Source organism: Lipotes vexillifer, unplaced genomic scaffold (assembly GCF_000442215.2).
Source record: "Lipotes vexillifer unplaced genomic scaffold, Lipotes_vexillifer_v1.1 scaffold240, whole genome shotgun sequence".
Taxonomy (NCBI): domain Eukaryota; kingdom Metazoa; phylum Chordata; class Mammalia; order Artiodactyla; family Lipotidae; genus Lipotes; species Lipotes vexillifer.
Window position 1 is genome coordinate 8,882,422 of NW_006797481.1, and position 22,164 is coordinate 8,904,585.

The 22,164-nt window shown below is 38.9% G+C and overlaps 1 protein-coding gene across 1 annotated transcript in view; it reads left to right on the forward strand.

Annotated features, from left to right (window-relative positions):
- The first annotated feature begins 2,215 nt into the window (after positions 1-2,215).
- GPAM (glycerol-3-phosphate acyltransferase, mitochondrial) overlaps positions 2,216-22,164 on the forward strand; it is a 42,525-nt gene continuing 22,576 nt past the window's right edge. Inside the window, exons 1-7 of the mRNA XM_007469629.1 lie at positions 2,216-2,307; positions 3,257-3,387; positions 4,566-4,688; positions 6,965-7,038; positions 9,558-9,671; positions 11,431-11,577; positions 22,025-22,121. Coding sequence (XP_007469691.1) covers positions 2,301-2,307; positions 3,257-3,387; positions 4,566-4,688; positions 6,965-7,038; positions 9,558-9,671; positions 11,431-11,577; positions 22,025-22,121 — 693 coding nt within the window. The 5' untranslated portion in view covers positions 2,216-2,300. The remainder of the gene's footprint in view (positions 2,308-3,256; positions 3,388-4,565; positions 4,689-6,964; positions 7,039-9,557; positions 9,672-11,430; positions 11,578-22,024; positions 22,122-22,164) is intronic.

Here is a 22,164-nt window from a genome sequence, read left to right on the forward strand (position 1 = left end):
AGAAGTAGGAAGTGAAGTGCAAGAAACTCTTGTTTTACTTCTTGTTCCTTAGCTTCAACAAGTAGTTACTGTGTTTACTGTTATGTATTTACTATAACAAAGTATCATAGTGTTACCTAAGAAACAGGCACTGAGACTTTGCTGGCGGTCCAGTGGTTAAGACTTTGCCTCCCAATGCAGGGGGTGTGGGTTGGATCCCTGGTCTGGGAGCTAAGATCCCATGTGCCTTGTGGCCCCAAACCCAAAATGTAAAACAGATGCAATATTGAAACAAATTTAGTAAAGACTTAAATGACAGTGTGTTTACGGAGGGCTGGAGACATTAGGGAAGGCTTGGAGTCCTAGTTCAACACAGAACTTGTCAAATTTAGCTGAGAGGTGTGAGCACAGTTAGAAGTATGAGGGCCCAGGGCTTGACAAGGGACGATAGGAGAGGTTGAAGCAGGGGCTCTTGATGGAGAACAGTGGGAAAAGTAGAGGCCTCTCTGTGTAAACCTTAGATGCCAGGCTCAGGCATTTGGACTGTGGGAGCTGTGGATGGTTTTTGATGGATGGACATGGGCAGAGACTGTTTGGAAGAGAGGGTTAGGGTTCATGTGTGCAGAGGAGATGAGGACTGGTGGCAGAGGTGTGAGGGCAGGGATTATGCCTTAACCATCTTTGTACCGTCTGCTAGTTCATAGTTAATGCTTGTTGCTTAAGTGCAATTTCCCTTCTAAATTGCTAATCTCTTGATAACCACTGGCCTTGTCAATGGCATGACAAATACTGTGAAAGAAACTCTTTGTGTCCCTTGTTAATTTGTTTCAAGGACCAAAGGCAGAGAAATTTGGACTCGGGCTCGTCCAAGCCTTATTTATTTCTCTTTCAATTCCTTATATTCTTCCTTTAGGAAAAGGCACTCAGCCACTGTTTGGAAAACTACACAACAGGGTCATTCGCAATCCCTACCTCCCTCATGCCCAATAAATTCTGCAGTCTTACAAATCTCATAAAAAGACAGCCCACGTGCAGGCTCCCAGGAGAGCCGGGCGGAGATACAAACCTCCAGAGGAACAGAGCTCACACAACGCAGACAGATGCACCCACACTCACGTGACTCAGCGCCCACGCAGAATCACCGCGCGTTTAGGCAGCACACGCCGTACCTGGCCAACAGACACACTTGCGGGCACACCTTCTACTCTCGGACCTATCCCCAGCGCACGAGGCCACGAGCCGCACAGAGCCCCGGCCGCTGGGCCCTGGCCCCTAGCCCCAGCCCTGGCCCTCCCGGAAGTGGCTTGCTCTCGGCTGCGCTCGTCACCCCAAGCGGCGTTGCGTCATCAGGGCGCGACGTTGCAGCAGCGCCGGCGGAGGCTTGAAGTGCGGGCAGCTGCAGAGGTGAAGCCGGCGGAGCCGAGGGCGCGAGCGGCCAGGGCGGGAGCGGGCTGCGGGAGGCTGCTCGCGCCGGGAGCGCCGGGACAGGTGCGTGGTCGCCCTCTCACCGGGCCCGGCGCTACTCCAGCAAGCTGCCGGGCGGTCCGCTCCCCCCGGCCCTCTCCCTGAGCTCCCGGGTTCCCCCTGAGAGATGGGCCCGGCTCGTGCCGGCGTGGGGGTCGGGCTTTTCCTCTCCCCGGGAGACCGGGCTGCGGCAGGCTTCCCCTGGGCGAGAGGGAAGTCCCTGTGGGCTCAGTCGCCCGCGCACCCGAAGGGCACGTGGAGTCATTGGCTTTGGCGTTGAGGCAGCAAGCGTGCTCTGGGAGCAGCTGGTGCTGGGGACAGTCCGTTGACAGATGACCACTGATTGAACTGAGCACTCCCTGTGCGTCAGACACTGTGCCAGGCGTCTTAGGGGTATTATCCAGTCCTCCCAGCAACCCAGGAGGTAAGATTTATCATATCATGCCCATTTTCCAGATGGGGAAACCAAGGCATGGAAGTTAACCAACGCGTCCAAAGTCACACAGATGGTAAGAAGATTCGAACTCGGATCTGTTTGGCTTCAGAGCTGGCCCTCCTCCCTCTGTCGCTTTTAAAACCCACAGTTGGCTCCCCTCAGCCCACAGCCTGGCGCCTCCAGGATTCTCTTTTTTTTTACGGGGGTGTGTACTTTTCAACCTTGGACAAACGTGGGGAGGGAGGGGTGAAGCGTGGACTTCCTATTGGCACAAGACTGTTTCCACCTCTCGTCCTGCCTTCGTCACAGGGGCTAGATGAGTCTTCATTTCCCCAGGCAGCAGCTGGCTCCGCCGGTTGTAGCTACATTCTGCACCTGAAACTGATAGCTGAGTTTTAGTTTATAATACAGAAGAGGTTTCATGCCAGGTGCATTGCTTTACTATTCCCTCCCCTCGCCTATTATGGTAGATTGTTGCATAAAATTGTTAAGAATGTGTATAGTCGTGCTGAGGATAACAGTTACCACTGTAAATCCACATGGGGATTGTAAAGAAATCGGAATCTGCCCTCCAAGGAACACTGTTAACTTGGACATGACCTTTCAGGGTTTTAAAGGACTAATTTAAGGCCAGGTGAGAAATAGTCAAATGCTAAAATAATTTGAGAATTATGTTAGAAAGTTCTTATATTTTAAGTTAATATTTATTTTCTTTAGCAATTCACTGTTAGTGAACATTTTTTCCTAGGGTAGGAAAAGGCTTATTGAAAAGATATGAAAACTTATAAATCAGATATTTTAGAACAGTGTACTTCTGTCTTAGAGCCGTGTAGATGTATTAAAAGTGCAAACATCATTTCATTTAAGGCAGCACAAGAAAATTCAGAGCTTAATTCAGTTTAAGTGGGAAACTTGAGAGGTGCCTTCGTTACCCTAACCCATTTTACATTGCATAGTGTGTATGACGAAAAATTCCCAGCACATAATTTTTCAAAATTATCTACTTGTGTGCATACATGTAACATTTAATTTAATAAATGCGTATCTTCATACTTCCAGGAACTATTCAGTTCCACAGGTGAAATAATTATTTGTCACATACCTGAAATCAGCTGTTATTTACCTTCGTGAATTCATAGCTGTTTTGTTCATGAAGTCCAAAGATACGAATTTTTTTTTTTTTTTAAATCAGGATGGCCTGTATTCATATATACACATCAAAGTCCTTTTTTACACATTGACTAAACATGGGGAAGTCCTCCATAGTTCATTTGACATCCTATCATGGGGCAAAATAATATAGAAATCAGAATTTTGAGTTCTAGTATTTGCTCTCTGGATCCCTCATTAACTTATATGGTATACATTTTTTTATAGCGCATGATTTGGGAGTTACGCCTTGTGACATGGATGAATCTGCACTGACCCTTGGCACGATAGATGTTTCTTATTTGCCAAATTCATCTGAATACAGTATTGGTCGATGTAAGCATGCAAGCGAGGAATGGGTAAGTTTAAGATAGAGGTTAAAAGCATTCAGCCTAAAGATGTTCATTTCAGTGTGTATGAAGGTGGAAACACTGGAAGCAATAGACATTCAAATAGAGGTTAATAGCTACAGAAACTACCTCCAAGTGTTAGAAGGTTTGTTTATGAAGTCTAATATTTTAAAATTCTTATGGTATTATGTTATTGGGAAGAGAAAATTGGGTAGGAAATTTAAGTACAGTGATTATGTTAAAAAGCAAAACAGTTTTGCATAGGAAAAAAAAAACCTATTAGTTGTTTTGGGTGGTGTAATTATGAAGAGATTTTTTTTTCTTTTCGTATCTGTTTTCCATGATTGCATTTCACAAGTGTGAATTTTGTGATGGAAGTAAACTTTATTTCAAAAATTGAAAATAGGAGTTTAGTATGAATCTCAATCCAAAGGGCATGCTTTTTTTTTTTTTTTTTTGTATTGTTTTCCCTATGTCAATAGAACATGGCATGTTTTAAATGTTTCCTGAACACTATCTGCTTTAGATAAAAAAATGATGTTGGAGTTTTGGGTGGTTTTTTGGTTTATTTTTGAGAATGTGATATCAGTGGGATTTGAGCAACTGATGAACTCAAAGTTAAGAGAAAATTATTTAAAACAGAAGAGCAGAGTTTGACCCTAATTGGATAGTATGGCTATAATTTAAATTCCAGACTTTAAACTCTGTTGTTAGGATAAAGGAATATTATATAAGTTTACCTTGTTTTTCATTTAAAGTAAAATATTTTAAGCCGAATTATAACAACTTGTTTACTCTCTGAGTAAGGCCTTTGTAGTTCTTTTGTGGGAGTGTGTGATTTAAGAGGGAGTGAGGTGAATTGTTAGCATAGGGCTCCAGGAGTCTGACTTTATTCCTTCTGCTACTGTCAGAAGGCTATCTGACCTTTTATAACTTAGTTTTTAAACCTTTGAATGCTGCTTTGAGTGTTGCCAGCTATTGCTATTCTTAGGTGCTCAATTTTTGCTTATGTTCCAAGTGTTGGTCATAGAGGGAGCACCTTGAATGAAAAATCACTCTGAGAAACACACGCCACCAAAAAGAATATATGTCAGAAGTTTCTCTTCTGTCTGAAATAGCTTAGAGATCAAGTGGACAAGTATAATTTTCTTGTTACTGACACACTATTTTTTCTTAATATTTATTAGGGTGAGTGTGGTTTCAGACCGACTGTCTTCAGATCTGCAACCTTGAAGTGGAAAGAAAGCCTAATGAGCCGGAAAAGGCCCTTTGTAGGAAGATGTTGTTATTCCTGTACTCCCCAGAGCTGGGTAAGAATGCTACCTTTAATACCTTTGTTGACCTTTAATAAACAGAGTGAAGTATGTGACATAGATTTCCAACTTTGTGTGAATTTTATTATTGTGTAGTCTTAATGGACTTAATGCATTTATAGAACTTAGGCCTATCTTTATAAACCAAATATTCCAAGTAAAGATGTTGACTCAGTTTTTCGTTTCATTCATTTATTCAGTGAATATTAGTCTAATAGTTGATGCCAGGCTATATTTTGTTTTGTTTTTTCATTTTAGTATGACTTTAGAGGGAGAGTAGATCTTACTTTAAGATAACCCTTCCAAAGAGTTGGTGGGAACCTTCATGTAACTTCAAGATGTTGCAATTTAGCACTGAAAGTTAAAATCCTAGCAAGATGAATGAGAGAGAGAGAGAGCGTGAGAGAGAGAGCGCGCACGCGCGAGAGCTCACACATGAGCGTGGAGCAGGACAGAATAAGAAATTAAAGCGGTGGCTTTGCCCTTTTGCTAAGTGTCTGTTCCTGCGGTGGAGGGAGTGAGGGGTTTCGGTTGACTCTGTGATAGGGAAGGATGGTCACTAGAATGTTATGATGAAGATTTAAGAAGGAGTGTGCATGCGCTTGTTGTTCGTATTTGATGGAAAAACACAAGCCATACAAAATCTTCCACATTAGAGTGTAGTGTTTGGGAAGAGTCAATTGGATGAGAAGTATGCTTCTGAGGGCATTTTGCCAGAGGGATGAGTTAGCACAGGAATGTAGACTCTAATGTGGCTGTGTTCTAAGGCAGTAGACTTAACCTTTTAAAACGTATAACTGGATGGTAAGCTCTCTCTGGGATGGGCCAGTTACCAGGACATTTAAGTGCCATTTATTAACCCTGCAATTTATAGAACTTGCTTATAACCTGTGTGAATAGCTAACAGTGCTGTGAGAATTTTCCACTTAGGGTTGGCTTGGCAGAAAGTCTTATATAAGGAATTTACTAATCTGAGAGAGATTTGTGTGATACCCAAGAAGTTTATGTTAAATATTCAGGCCTGCTCAAGAATATCTTGATAGAAATATTGTTCCTCTTAAATCACGGTCTGCTCAAGAATATCTTGATAGAAATATTGTTCCTCTTAAATCACAAGTGCCTTGTTGCAAGATTATGGTGGAAGTGAAGGATCATGGACATTTCTAGTCTAGGAGTAAGGCCAGTTCAGATTAATAGGCCAGTAGAAATAAAGATTTAAATAGATCATGTGGCTTTTCTTTTTAGATCTGGCATCTCATCTAATTCTAATTTTGAATGCTTAAAAGATCAAAACAATACCTTAACTCTAATGTGTTCTTCAGTCAGAAGAGAGTGTAAGAAATTATTTGGTGGTGGTGATGGTCTGGGGTGGGGATAGGTGAGTAGTATAACAGATAATTGATTTTTGCCTACGTATAGTACCTGATAGAGCTAAACTTGATCTTATATTCTTCCATGGCATGTTTTTCTAAAATAATTTTTGTTTGACAGTATTTTTGTAGTAATTTTTTGACATTCTACCTTTTCTATGAAATCCTATTTTCCTTTTCTCTAAGGAGATATCACTTAAGTATTTTGACGTCTTTTGTTGAGGGTACATTGTGCTTTCTCAGCATTTATTTGTGGAAAGTTTACCTTTTTGCCCACATTGTTAAGGTTATGGCCTTTCTCTTTTTAGCAGAGCTATTTCTGGATTATCTTTCAAGATTACCTGTAAAGAGGGTGACCTTTTAGCCATATGTTTTCTCATTAAGTAGACAGTCATTTTAGGGGAATAGAAAGACCACATTCTTTGAAGCAAGATCTGGGATTGAATCCTAAACTTCTGCAAGCCTCAGTTTTCCTATCTGTAAAGTGGGGATAATAATTCTTACGTGTCAGGATTATTGGGAGATTTAGTAATCTCACAATAACTACATGATACTTAGCATAGTATTTTTGTATTTTGAAAACACTGAAATCTCCAGTATTCCTGTCAATGACTTAAGCCGTCTCTGGCTTTAACTCTTTTTGGTTGGGGGTGGGGAGTAGGGCAGGAAAGTGAGAGGCAGTAGTTCCTTTGAAAGCTGCTGCTGATTGGTTTTGAGTTTGTGACCTTCTTAGAAGGCTAAAAAGTAGTTTTCAATAAAACACCATTTTTCTTCATCTCAGATTTTTGAAGCAATGCCTTACTTTATGCTTGAATTATAAAAGTCCTCAAGAACTAATAATGTGAGTCCTTCACCAGAAATCCAGTCGTATATTTATGTCTATGTTTATTTTGTTTTATGTAGGATAAATTTTTCAACCCCAGTATCCCATCTTTGGGTTTGCGGAATGTTATTTATATCAATGAAACTCACACAAGGTAAAAAGACATTTCTTATACTTCTAATGCATGTCAAGAGAAAAATTTCATAATAACCAGTTAACACACTTTAAGATGAATCTCTTTATTTTTTTAGAGTTAATAAGATATTAACTTCTGACACAAAAGGCTTTATCTAAAACTTGGAACCTGAGAAGACCTATTGCTATTTCCTGCTGTAATTATATAATATTTTCATGAGCGTGTATATATCACTTCTGGCTTTCTTTACCTTATTCAGATATTGATGCTGCAGCTGAAATGTGCCAAAATGTGACAGAGATATGTGTGAGGACAGGTGTAGGTTTGAATGTCTCATCTATTATTATTTTATACCTCAAAGAAAGTGTAACTTTTTGAAATCTGCCTAATCTACAGAGTTTTGGAAGATATTTTTCTCTATTGAACAGATGTTCTTTGATTTATTATTAGCTTAAGACTTTTCTTAGAATTCTTACTTCCAAATTCCAGGCATATGGGGATAGGCTGTTAGGCATCAGAATGGGAGAAAAGAGGCTTTGTTCTAAGTGAATTTAGGCTAGGGGATGAGGAAAGAGGGAGAATGTCTGCGAGACAAGAGAGAAACGGTAGCCAAAAATGCTACCAGTCCTTATAATTCTAAGAGTAAATGCCTGGAGTAGGTAAGTAGTAGGCTCAGGTGATGAGAAATACACAAAATTCCATTAAAAATACACAAATACACAAAATTCCATTAAAAATCCAAGAAGTCAAATACTTAAATTTTAAGTCTTTCTGATTTTACTACTCATATTTTGATGATGATATTATAAGTGAGCATGATAATATTTGGGTATATATTAAGTTTTTTTTTAAATAGAACTAAAGTCAAGGGATGTGTTTTTTCCAATTTCCATGCTACCCTTTCTTCTCTCTCTCTCTTGCTCTCAAGTTTAAAGGAAAGAGGAGAAATTTTTTTTTCCTTTGGTTGACATGATTAAGATCCTAAGCAAAAGAATCCCATTGAGTCTTTCTTTATGTAAGTAGATATTTTACATACAAAACCGAGGAGTTCATTTGTGGTCCTAAGTTGGAGGCAGTTAAGAAAAGAAAGCATATGAGATACACATACACACACACACACTTTTTAGCATATGTTGTATTGACCAGGCAGTGTGGAACTATTCAGTGTAATAAGCTACCTGTGCAAGTGAGTTGGCTATTTAGCTCTTCTGTGTGTTGCATGAAGCATAGCCTAAACATTTTTACACACACACACACACACACACACACTGCTTTCAGTCCATTGTGAAGGGATTTCATCAAGAGTTTGGACTTTGTACATTCCAGTAATAATTTTGAAAATGTTCACTGATAGAAGAGTTTAGAATTAAACACTTAACATATTGGGCTAAGTTTTCAGAGAAATGAGACAAAGGAAAGGAGGAAGAAAAAGAATGTCAGGAAGGAGAGATGAAGGAGCATTTTTTTTTTTTTTTTTTGAGCTACACGGGCCTCTCACCACCGTGACCTCTCCCGTTGCGGAGCACAGGCTCCGGACGCGCAGGCTCAGCGGCCATGGCTCACAGGCCCAGCCGCTCCACGGCATGTGGGATCTTCCCGGACCAGGGCACGAACCCGTGTCCCCTGCATCGGGAGGCAGACTCTCAACCACTGCACTACCAGGGAAGCCCCCTCAAATTACTTTTCCTCAATTGAAGGCTTTTTGGATCATTCCAGAATTACTTTATAATTGAAATCTTCTACTGTTTATGTGCTTATCATTATGGAGGACATGATAATGAGGCATTATATAATCATTACAAATGGTTTCAAATCACCACATAATGGAAGTTTGTAGCATTCTTATTCTAGATCCCTGTCCTTAACCCCCATCCAGATAACACATAGTCACAGTCCCTGATGGGAGTATGTCCTATTTCCTAGGTATGCTGAATGTGTTTTCAAAAAAGCCACCCAAACAGTAAGAACTTCTGGCTTCATAAGCCCAGAGCACAAATATTCAGACCACTGTCTAGTTTCCTTGACTTCTCTCAACTGGTCAACTTCGTCAATTCAATTTGACAGTCAGTGATCACCTTAGAAGAATTACTGTAATAACAACAAAAAAAGTAGCCCTTCATGGTAGGAAAAGACTCCCAAATTATTTTTTTTGGCCCATAGCTATAGATATAAGCTATATAGCTTATATATAAAGCATTCAACATATTTGGTTTTTCAAATGGTATTAAAGTAAGATGCTTTTATTTCTTTTTTTTTATATTTGGATCATTAGTTTGCAGAGTAACACTGTTCAAGCATTAATACATAAATTCCAAGTTTAAGTTTTAGCTGAGAGTACATGAAGGAAATTAGAAATAAAACTGTCTGCATAGCATCCTGAACTACTTACTAAGGAGAATTTGCTACAGGAGAACCCTAAATCTCTGGAATAGATGAAATGAGGATTTGTTTTTACAGGAGGGGAACCTGTGTAGTTTAAGCAGCTTGCTTTAGGTATTCCTGGAGTACTTCTCTGCTAAACCATTTTCACGTTGCAGGCATCGAGGATGGCTGGCAAGACGTCTTTCTTACGTACTTTTCATTCAAGAGCGAGATGTCCATAAAGGCATGTTTGCCACCAACGTGACTGAAAACGTACTGAACAGCAGTAGGTAAGGGTGGGACGCTGCTGTAAAGGGGAAATGTAGGGATGGGCGGTGGGTGTGGGGAAGTAATTTCCTTTATCAACCTTTAGTTTCTCTGGGACTCTGTCTCAAGAGGTGTTTGTGTTTCCAGACGTTCAATGTTCAAGCTCCAGAAGAAAGCAAGGAAAGGAAAGAGAACAGATGGTTTTGGTGCCATGTGGGAATAGCAGTCTTGTTTTATGCATTAATAATTGAATGGGCTTCTAATAAATGAAAGGCGAGTTGGAGTTCAGATATGCGCATATTTCCAGAGTTCTCTGTTAAGTGTTCTGTAATATGAATGTTTGGGACAATGCATTTCCTATTTTATAGCCAGAAGAGAAGTGAGTTTGATATTTCTGTCAAATAATTGTTAAGTACCTGGGTACAAATTCTTGTATTAGAAAGTCATTATTAGAAATTTTAAGAGAATGAGATAAGTGTCCTTGCCCTCAGAGGATCTTGCTTAAAAATGGAAGAGACTGACTTGAACTCAAAAGGATTGGGGAAATCGTTACAAAGCTCAGCCATTAGACTGTGGGAGTTTGGGTGAAGGTTGGTTTCTATTCCACTTCATTGTTGTGGCCCGTGTTAGACACCAACCTGGATTTGGAAAGCTGGAGACCAGAGTGGATTGAAAGATGCTTAGAAATGCAAGCCCAGTGGTATGGTTGTTAAGGGCTGAACAGTAGTGGCACGTCGTAGTTACTTTTATATTTATTGAATAAATGAGTGAATAGTTGATAATGGAGATATAATAATTACATGAATTACTTGTGAAAACATTCCTGGCTGTATTGAAATAAATGCTATTCATGGAATAGAATTAGGGATGGTGCATAAGTGTCACGTGGAATTGATCTTTCTGTAGTAACGAATGATGGGGCTCTGTGGAGTTTTGCTGTACACTAGTCTAAAATCAGCAACAGTGGGAGAAAAAAACAATTATTTGAAACTCCCTTGGATTATTATATATTCTGTTTTCTAGGTAAAGCCCCTCAAGTATGTTTCATTCCATCCAGATATTTTGAGTAATAACTAGGATGTTAGAAGTGATTTAAGGAGGTTTAAACCTCATTCGTTCTTCCCTAAGTCATGTGGAAGATTTACAAGACTGGGTTAAATCTTCCCTTTTACCTTACTGCTTACTGGTCTGTGCTGTTTAAATCTAGAGCTGTGCCTTTTTAAAATTACTGGTTTGATTTGGAAAATACTTGTAAATATTTATGTCCACCTTTGATCCCTCCTAGAGAGTTTTACAAATAGTTCCACTAATAAGCCACAATGTAAATGAATAATAAGTTTGGTCTTCAAAAGAAAAATCACACATTACTTTGGCAAGTGGGCTTGGGATACCTCTGAATTATATGCCTAAAGGGATAATCTTCCTTTTCTTCCTTTCTGCCTCAGTGTAACTTTGCGTCCCTCACAGCATAACTGGAACATTCAAATTCACATTCAATTCACAAATTCTCTATGTGAACTGGTTAATTATACCAGTGAATTTGAATTAAATTTTCAAATCTGCCTTCCAGCTTCCTCAGGAATTCATTGATTTAGGAATATAATATCCTTAATATTTAATAGACAGACAAGGAAAGCACTTCTAACTTGAGCTTATTCTCTTGTGTTATCACATAAAAGAGAAAGTATATTTTGTTTTGTGATTTATATCTGTAGTTTAGAAAATAATACAGAATGTAGCATAGAGCCAGTTACATTGCCTGTCTTTCCATTTTGAAATCAGAGTACAAGAGGCAATTGCAGAAGTGGCTGCTGAATTAAACCCTGATGGTTCTGCTCAGCAGCAATCAAAAGCTGTCAATAAAGTGAAAAAGAAAGCCAGAAAGATCCTGCAAGAAATGGTCGCCACTGTCTCACCGGCCCTGATCAGGTATAAAAAACAAAGCAGAAAACTTTCAGCAAGAGTCATCCTGTTTTGAGCAGACAGGACTGAACCGTTGGACTTTCCTAGCACAATGCTCTTGGTCCAAAAGAGGTTTTATCATATTCTGATGTTAAAAACTAACTCCTCTTTTTATTCTTTTTTTTTTTTTTTTTGCGGTACGCGGGCCTCTCACTGTTGTGGCCTCTCCCGTTGCGGAGCACAGGCTCCAGACGCGCAGGCTCAGCGGCCATGGCTCACGGGCCCAGCCGCTCCGCGGCATGTGGGATCTTCCCGGACCGGGGCACGAACCCGTGTCCCCTGCATCGGCAGGCAGACTCTCAACCACTGCGCCACCAGGGAAGCCCTTTTTATTCTTTAACTGTCATGAGAAGTAGCACTTGGGAGGCTTCAAGGTGCATTAATCGCTGTTAGCTGTTACCAGCCATTGTATTACTGCTGACATCTTCTAGACTAGTTGTGAGCTGGGTTTCACATGCCCATGTCTTTTTGTTTTCTTTCAGTTTTATTGAGATATAACTGACATACAGCACTGTATAAATTGAAGGTGTACAGCATAATGATTTGACTTACATATGTCATGAAGTGATTACCACAATGAGTTTACTGAACATTCATCATCTCATATAGATACAAAATCAAAGATATAGAATGAAATTTTTTTTTCTTGTGGTGAGAACTCTTAGGATTTACTCTTTTAACAGTTTTCATATATAACATACAGCAGTGTTAATTATATTTATTGTGTTGTATGTTACATCCCTAGCACTTATTTATCTTATAACTGGAAGTCTGTATCTTTTGACTACCTTCATCCAATTCCCCCTTCCCCCACCACCTCTGGTAACCACAAATCTGATCTCTTTTTTTGAGTTTGTTTGTTTTGGAAGTATAATTGATCTACAACACTGTGTTAGTTCCTGTTATACGACATAGTGATTCAATATTTCTGTACATTTCAAAATGATCACCACTATAAGTTTAGTTATGATCTGTCAACATACGAAGATATTACATAGTTATGAACTGTATTCCCCACGCTACATTTCATACTTGTGACTCATTTATTTTACAACTGAAGTTTGTACCTCTTAATCTCCCTCACCTATTTCTTACGTTCCCACCTGCCTCTCCTCTAGCGACCACCTGTTTTTTTCTGTATCTATAACTGTTTTATTATGTTGTTTTGATTTTTAGATTCCACACGTAAGTGAAATCATACAGTATTTGTCTTTCTCTGTCTGACTTTTTTCACTTAGCATAATGTCCTCTAGGTCCACCCATGTTGTCACATATGGCAAAATTTCATTCTTTTTTTATGGCTGAGTAATATTCCACTGTGTGTTTTGGGGTATATGTGTGTACATACCACATCTTCTTTATCCATTCATCTATTGATGGGCACTTAGGTTGCTTCCATATCTTAGCTATTATAAATAATGCTGCAGTGAACATAGGGGTGCATATATGGCTTCTAATTAATGTTTTCATTTTCTTCAGATAAAATACCCAGGAGTGGAATTGTTGCATTATATGGTAGTTGTATTTTTAATTTTTTGAGGAATCTCCACATTCTTTTCCATAGTGGTTACCCCAATGTACACTCCCACCAACAATGTACAAGGGTTCCCTTTCCTCTGCATTCTCCCCAACACTTGTTATTTGTTGTCTTTTTGATAATAGCTATTCTGACAGGGGTGAGGTCATATCTCATTATGGGTTTTTAAATTTTATTTATTTTTTATACAGCAGGTTCTTATAGTTATCCATTTTATACATATTAGTGTATACATGTCAATCCCAATCTCCCAGTTCATCACACCACTGCCCCCCCACCACCCACCCCTTGCCACTTTCCCCACTTGGTGTCCATACGTTTGTTCTCTACATCTGTGTCTCAGTTTCTGCCCAGCAGACCGGTTCATCTCTACCATTTTTCTAGGTTCCACATATATGCGTTAATATACGATATTTGTTTTTCTCTTTCTGACTTACTTCACTCTGTATGACAGTCTCTAGGTCCATCCACATCTCTACAAATGACCCAATTTCATTCCTTTTTATGGCTGAGTAACATTCCATTGTATATATGTACCATATCTTCGTTATCCATTCGTCTGTCGATGGGCATTTAGGTTGCTTCCATTTCCTGGCTATTGTAAATAGTGCTGCAGTTAACATTGGGGTGCATGTGTCTTTTTGAATTATGGTTTTCTCAGGGTATATGCCCTGTAGTGGGATTGCTGGATCATACGGTAATTCTATTTTTAGTTCTTTAAGGAACCTCCATACTGTTCTCCATAGTGGCTGTATCAATTTACATTCCCACCAACAGTGCAAGAGGGTTCGCTTTTCTCAACACCCTCTCCAGCATTTGTTGTTTGTAGATTTTCTGATGATGGCCATTCTAACTGGTGTGAGGTGATATCAATGATGGCCATTCTGTCTGATGTGAGATGGTATCTCATTATAGTTTTGATTTGCATTTCTCTGATAATTAGCAATGTTGAACATCTTTTCATGTGTATATAGGCCATCTGTATGTTCTCTTTGGAGAAATGTCTATTTAGGTCTTCTGCCCATTTTTTGATTGGGTTGTTTGTTTTCTTGTTTCTGCCCATTTTTGGATTGGGTTTTTTTTTTTTTAATATTGAGCTGCATGAGCTGTTTATATATTTTGAAGATTAATCCTTTGTCCATTGATTCATTTGCAAATATTTTCTCCCATTCTGAGGGTAGTCTTTTCATCTTGTTTGCAGTTTACTTTGCTTTACAAAAGCTTTTAAGTTAGGTCCCATTTGTTCATTTTTGTTTTTATTTCCGTTTCTCTAGGAGATGGGTCAAAAAGGATCTGGCTGTGATTTATGTCATAGAGTGTTCTGCCTATGTTTTCCTCTAAGAGTTTTATAGTGTCTGGTCTTACATTTAGGTCTCTAATCTATTTTGAGATTATTTTTGTGTATGGTGTTAGGGAGTGTTCTACTTTCATTCTTTTACATGTAGCTGTCCAGTTTTCCCAGCACCACTTATTGAAGAGACTGTCTTTTCTCCATTGTATATCCTTGCCTCCTTTGTCATGGATTAGTTGACCATAGGTGTGTGGGTTTATCTCTGGGCTTTCTGTCCTGTTCCATTGATCTATATTTCTGTTTTTGTGCCAGTACCATACTGTCTTGATTACTGTAGCTTTGTAGTATAGTCTGAAGTCTGGGAGCCTGATTCCTCCAGCTCCGTTTTTTTCCCTCAAGACCGCTTTGGCTGTTCGGGGTCTTTTGTGTCTCCATACACATCTTAAGACTTTTTGTTCTAGTTCTGTAAAAAATGCCATTGGTAATTTGGTAGGGATTGCACTGAATAGATTGCTTTGGATACTATAGTCATTTTCACAATATTGATTCTTCCAATCCAAGAACATGGTATATCTCTCCATCTGTTTATATCATCTTTAATTTCTTTCAGCAGTGTCTTATAGTTTTCTGTATACAGGTCTTTTGTCTCCCTAGGTAGGTTTATTCCTAGGTATTTTATTCTTTTTGTTGCAATGGTAAGTGGGAGTGTTTCCTTAATTTCTCTTCCAGATTTTTCATCATTAGGGTATAGGAATGCAAGAGAGTTCTGTGCATTAATTTTGTATCCTGCAACTTTACCAAATTCATCGATTAGCTCTAGTAGTTTTCTGGTGGCATCTTTAGGATTCTCTGTGTATAGTATGATGTCGTCTGCAAACAGTGGCAGTTTTACTTCTTCTTTTCCTATTTGGATTCCTTTTATTTCTTTTTCTTCTTTGACTGCTGTGGCTGGGACTTCCAAAACTATGTTGAATAATAGTGGTGAGAGTGGACATCCTTGTCTTGTTCCTGATCTTAGAGGAAATGCTTTCAGCTTTTCAACATTGAGAATGATGTTTGCTCTGGGCTTGTCGTATATGGCCTTTATTATGTTGAGGTAGGTTCCCGCTATGCCCACTTTCTGAGAGTTTTTATCATAAATGGGTGTTGAATTTTGTCAGAAGCTTTTTCTGCATCTACTGAGATGATCGTATGGTTTTTCTTCTTCAATTTGTTAATATGGTGGATCACATTGATTGATTTGCGTATATTGAAGAATCCTTGCATCCCTGGGATAAATCCCACTTGATCACGGTGTACGATCCTTTCAATGTGTTGGATTCTGTTTGCTAGTATATTGTTGAGGATATTTGCATCTATATTCATCAGTGATATTGGTCTGTAATTTTCTTTTTTTGTAATATCTTTGTCTGGTTTTGGTATCATGGTTATGGTGGCCTCATAGAATGAGTTTGGGAGTGTTCCTTCCTCTGCAGTTTTTTGGAAGAGTTTGAGAAGGATGGGTGTTCGCTCTTCCCTAAATGTTTGATAGAATTTGATAGAATTCACCCGTGAAGCCATCTGGTCCTGGACTTTTGTTTGTTGGAAGATTTTAATCACAGTTTCAATTTCATTACTTGTGATTGGTCTGTTCATATTTTCTATTTCCTCCTGGTTCAGTCTTGGAAGGTTATACCTTTCTAAGAGTTTGTCCATTTCTTCCAGGTTGTCCATTTTATTGGCATAGAGTTGCTTGTAGTAATCTCTTAGGATACTTTGTACTTCTGTGATGTCTGTTGTAACTTCTTTTTCATTTCTAATTTTATTGATTTGAGTCCTCTCCCTCTTTTTCTTGATGAGTCTGGCTAATGGTTTATCAATTTTGTTTATTTTCTCAAAGAACCAGCTTTTAGTTTTAATGATCTTTGCTATTGTCTTCTTTGCTTCTATTTCATTTATTTCTGCTCTGATCTTTATGATTTCTTTCCTTCTACTAACTTTGGGTTTGTTCTTCTTTCTGTAGTTCCTTTAGGTGTAAGGTTAGGTTGTTTATTTGAGATGCTTGTTGTTTCTTGAGATAGGATTGTATTGCTATAAACTTCCGTCTTAGAGCTGCTTTTGCTGCATCCCATAGGTTTTGGATCGTTGTGTTTTCATTGTCATTTGTCTCTAGGTATTTTTTGATTTCCTTAGTGATCTCTTGGTTATGTAGTAACGTATTGTTTAGCCTCCATGTGTTTGTGTTTTTTACGTTTTTTTCCCTGTAATAGATTTCTAATCTCAGTTTTGTGGTCAGAAAAGATGCTTGATATGATTTCCGTTTTCTTAAGTTTACTGAGGCTTAATTTGTGACCCAAGATGTGATCTGTCCTGTGCGCACTTGAGCAGAAAGTGTAATCTGCTGTTTTTGGATGGAATGTCCTATAAATATCAATTGAATCTACTTGGTCTATTGTGTCATTTAAAGCTTGTCTTTCCTTCTTAATTTTCTGTTTGGATGATCTGTCCATTGGTGTAAATGAGGTGTTAAAGTCCCCTACTATTATTGTGTTACTGTGGATTTCATCTTTTATAGCTGTTAGCAGTTGCCTTATGTATTGAGGTGCTCCTATGTTGGGTGCATGTATATTTATAATTGTTATATCTTCTTCTTGGATTGATCCCTTGATCATTATGTAGTGTCCTTCCTTGTCTCTTGTAACATTCTTTATTTTAAAGTCTATTTTATCTGATATGAGTATTGCTACTCCAGCTTTCTTTTGATTTCCATTTGCATGGAATATCTTTTTCCATCCCCTCACTTTCAGTCTGTATGTGTCCCTAGGTCTGAAGTGGGTCTCTTGTAGACAGCATATATATGGGTCTTGTTTTTGTATCCATTCAGTGAGTCTGTGTCTTTTGGTTGGAGCATTTAATCCATTTATGTTTAAGGTAATCATCTATATGTATGTTCCTATTATCATTTTCTTAATTGTTTTGGGTTTGTTTTTGTAGGTCCTTTTCTTCTCTTATGTTTCCCAGTTAGAGAAGTTCGTTTAGCATTTGTTGTAGAGCTGGTTTGGTGGTGCTGAATTCTCTTAGCTTTTGCTTGTCTGTAAAGCTTTTGATTTCTCCATCAAATCTGAATGAGATCCTTGCCAGGTAGATCTTGGCTGTAGATTTTTCCCTGGCATCACTTTAAATATGTCATGCCACTCCCTTCCAGCTTGTAGAGTTTCTGCTGAGAAATCAGCTGTTAACCTTATGGGAGTTGCCTTGTACATTATTTGTCATTTTTCCCTTGCTGCTTTCAGTAATTTTTCTTTGTCTTTAATTTTGCCAATTTGATTACTATGTGTCTCAGTGTGTTTCTCCCTCGGTTTATCCTGTATGGGACTCTCTGTGCTTCCTGGACTTGGGTGGCTATTTCCTTTCTCATGTTAGGGAAGTTTTCGACTATAATCTCTTCACATATTTTCTTGGGTCCTTTCTCTCTCTCTTCTCTTTCTGGGACCTCTATAATGCGAATACTGTTGCGTTTAATGTTGTCCCAGAGGTCTCTTAGGCTGTCTTTATTTCTTCTTTCTTTATTCTGTTCTGCAGCAGTGAATTCCACCATTCTGTCTTCCAGGTCACTTATGCGTTCGTCTGCCTCAGTTATTCTGCTATTGATTCCTTCTAGTGTAGTTTTCATTTCAGTGATTGTATTGTTCATCTCTGTTTGTTTGTTCTTTAATTCTTCTAGGTCTTTGTTAAACATTTCTTGCATCTTCTTGATCTTTGCCTCCATTCTTTTTCCGAGGTCCTGGATCATCTTCACTATCATTATTCTGAATTCTTTTTCTGGAAGGTCGCCTATTTCCACTTCATTTAGTTGCTTTTCCTGGGGTTTTATCTTGTTCCTTCATCTGGTACATAGCCCTCTGCCTTTTCATCTTGTCTATCTTTCTGTAAATGTGGTTTTTGTTCCACAGGCTGCAGATTTGTCGTTCTTCTTGCTTCTGCTGTCTGCCGTCTGGTGGATGAGGCTATCTAAGAGGCTTGTGCAGCTTTCCTGATGGGAGGGACTGGTGGTGGGTAGAGTGGGCTGTTGCTCTGGTGGGCAGAGTTCAGTAAAACTTTAATCCACTTGTCTGCTGATGGGCGGGGCTGGGTTCCCTCCCTGTTGGTTGTTTGGCCTGAGGCGACACAACACTGGAACCTACCTGGGCTCTTTGGTGGGGGTAATGGCGGACTCTTCCCAGAACTTCTGCTACCAGTGTCCTTGTCCTCGTGGTGAGACACAGCCACCCCCCGCCTCTGCCAGGAGACCCTCCAACACTAGCAGGTAGGTCTGGTTCAGTCTCCCATGGGGTCACTGTTCCTTCCCCTGCATCCTGATGTGCACACTACTTTGTGTGTGCCCTCCAAGAGTGGAGTCTCTGTTTCCCCCAGTCCTGTCAAAGTCCTATAATCAAATCCCGCTAGCCTCCATGTCTGATTCTCTAGGAATTCCTCCTCCCATTGCCGGACTCCCAGATAGGGAAACCTGACGTGGGGCTCAACCTTCACTCCATTCGGTGGACTTCTGTGGTGTAAGTGTTCTCCAGTTTGTGAGTCACCCACCCAGCAGTTATGGGATTTGATTTTATTGTGATTGTACCCCTCCTACCGTCTCATTGTGGCTTTACCTTTGTCTTTGGATGTGGGGTATCTTTTTTGGTGAGCTCCAGTGCCTTCCTGTCAATGATCGTGCAGCAGTTAGTTGTGATTCTTGGGCTCTAGCAAGAGGAAGTGAGAGCACATCCTTCTACTCTGTCATCTTGAACCAGTGCAATCATTGTGGTTTTGATTTGTGTTCCCCCAATTATTTGTGATGTGGAGCATCTTTTCATGTGCCTGTTGGCCATCTGTATGTCTTCTTTGGAAAAAAAATGTCTATTCAGATCCTCTGCACATTTTTTTTTTTTTTTTTTGCCGTACACTGGCCTGTCACTGTTGTGGCCTCTCCCATTGCGGAGCACAGGCTCTGGACGCGCAGGCTCAGTGGCCATGACTCACGGGCCTAGCTGCTCCGCGGCATGTGGGATCTTCCTGGACCGGGGCACGAACCCGTGTCCCCTGCATCAGCAGGCGGACTCTCAACCACTGCGCCACCAGGGAAGCCCCTTCTGTGCATTTTTTAATTGGATTGTTTGTTTTTTGATGTTGAGTTGTTTGAGTTTTTTATATATTTAGGGTATAAGCCCCTTATCAGATATATCCTTTTCAAACATCTTCTCCCATTCAGTAGGTGGCCTTTTTGTTTTGTTGATAGTTTCTTCACTCTGAAAAAGCTTTTTAATTTGATTTAGTCCCATTTGTTTATTCTTGCTTTTGTTTCCCTTACCTGAGGAGACATATCCAAAAAAAATATTACTAAGACTGATGTCAGAGTGCATATTGCCCATGTTTTCTTCTAGAAGTTTTATGGTTTCAGGTCTTAGATTTAAGTCTTTAATCCATTTTGAATTTATTTTCATGCATGGTGTGAGACAGTAGTCCAGTTTGAGTTTTTTGCATGTAGCTGTCCAGTTTTCTCAGCACCATTTATTATAGAGACTCTTTTCCCCATTGTGTATACTTGCCTCCACCGTCATAGATTAATTGCCCATATAAGTGTGGGTTCCTTTCTGGATTCTCTGTTCCATTCCACTGATCTATGTGTCTGTTTTTGTGCCAGTACGTGCTGTCTTGATTACTGTAGCTTTGTAAGATAATTTGAAATCAGGGCACGTGATACCTCCCCCTTTGTTCTTAAGATTGTTTTGGCTATTTGGGGTCTTGTGTTTCCATACAAATTTTAGAATTATTTATTCTAGTTCTGTGAAAAATGCCATTGGTATTTTATAGGGATTACATTGAATCTGTAGATTACCTTGGGCATATGGTCATTTTAACAATATTAATTCTTCCAGTCCATGAATTCCATTATTTCTTAATTAATTCCATTAATTCTTCCAGTCCTTCCATCTGCTTGTGTCATCTTCAATTTCTTTCATGAGTGTCTTACATTTTTCCAAGTACAGGTATTTTACTTGCTTATGTAGATTTATTCCTAGGTATTTTATTCTTTTTGATGCATTTATAAATGAAATTCTTTTCTTAATTTTCCCTTCAGATAATTCATTGTTAGTGTATAGAAATGCATCTGATTTCTGTATATTAATTTTGTATCTTGCAACTTTACCAGATTCATTGATGAGTTCTAGTAGTTTTTGATGACCTCTTTAGGATTTTCTAAGTATAGTATCATGTCATGTACATACAGTGACAATTTCACTTTTTCATTTCCACTTTGGATTCTTTTTATTTCTTTTTCTTGTCTGTTTGCTGTGGTGAGGACTTTCAATTCTGTGTTTAATAAAAGTGGCAAGAAAGGGCATCCTTGACATGTTCCTGATCTTGACATGATCCTGATCTGAAAAGCTTTTAGCTTTTCACCATTGAGTCTGATGTTAGCTGTGGGTTTGTCATTTATGGCCTTTCTTATGTTTAGGTATGTTCCCTCTATATTCACTTTGTTGAGAGTTTTTATCATAAATGGATGTTGGATTTTGTCAGGAGCTTTTCCTGCATCTTTTGAGAGGATCATATGATTTTTATTCTTCAATTTGTTAATGTGATGTATCACATTGATTTATTTGTGGATATTGAACCATCTTTGCATCCTGGGATAAATTCCACTTGATCATGGTGTGTGATACTTTTAATGTACTGTATTGTTGAATTTGGTTTGCTAATATTTTGTTAAGGATTTTTGCATCTATGTTCAACAATGATACTGGCCTGTGATTTTCTTTTTTTGTGATGTCTTTGGTTTTGCTATCAGGGTGATGCTGGCCTCATAAGATGAGCATAATGCAGAAGTGTTCCCTCCTCTGCAATTTTTTGGAATGGTTTGAGAAGATATGTGTTAACTCTTCACCAAATATTTGGTAGAGTTCACCTGTGAAGCCATCTGCTTCTGGACTTTTGTTTGCTAGGAGTTTCTTTTTTTTATTACTGACTCAGTTTCATTATTGGTAATTGGTCTGTTCATATTTTCTATTTCTTCCTGGTTCAGTCTTGGGAGATTGTACATTTCTAGGAATTTGTCCATTTCTTCTAGGTTATCCATTTTATTTGCATATAATTGTTTGTAGTAATCTTGTATGAACCTTTTGTATTTCTGTAGTATTGGTTGTAACTTCTCCTTTTTCATTTCTGATTTTATTTATTTGGGCCCTCTCTCTTTTTTTCTTGATGAATCTGCACATGCCCATGTCGTGGAGTGATTTGTATGCAGGAGAGGGATCACTCTACTCACGTAAATATTTGCTTGATCATTAGCTTCTGAAGTATAAAGTGTGCAATTAGAATGAAATGTAAGATTTTAGTACATAATAAATGGATGCTTCTATAAGTAGTATATGTGTAAGGTCAGTTATTTAAGTTCACAATTCAGATGTACACATACACACACATACATGCACACGTGCTCATAAAAAGTCAATTACATTCACTCACGTTGTAGATTCAAAACTTTAAGTAGACAAATGTCAAATATATATGTTTATATATATAAATATATGTATATACATTAAAAATTTTTTTTAACTTTCTTTCAGACTGACCGGATGGGTGCTGCTAAAACTGTTCAACAGCTTCTTTTGGAATATTCAGATTCACAAGGGTCAACTTGAGATGGTTAAAGCTGCAACTGAGGCAAGAATTATGTGAATCTGTCATTCTATATCCTCCACATTTG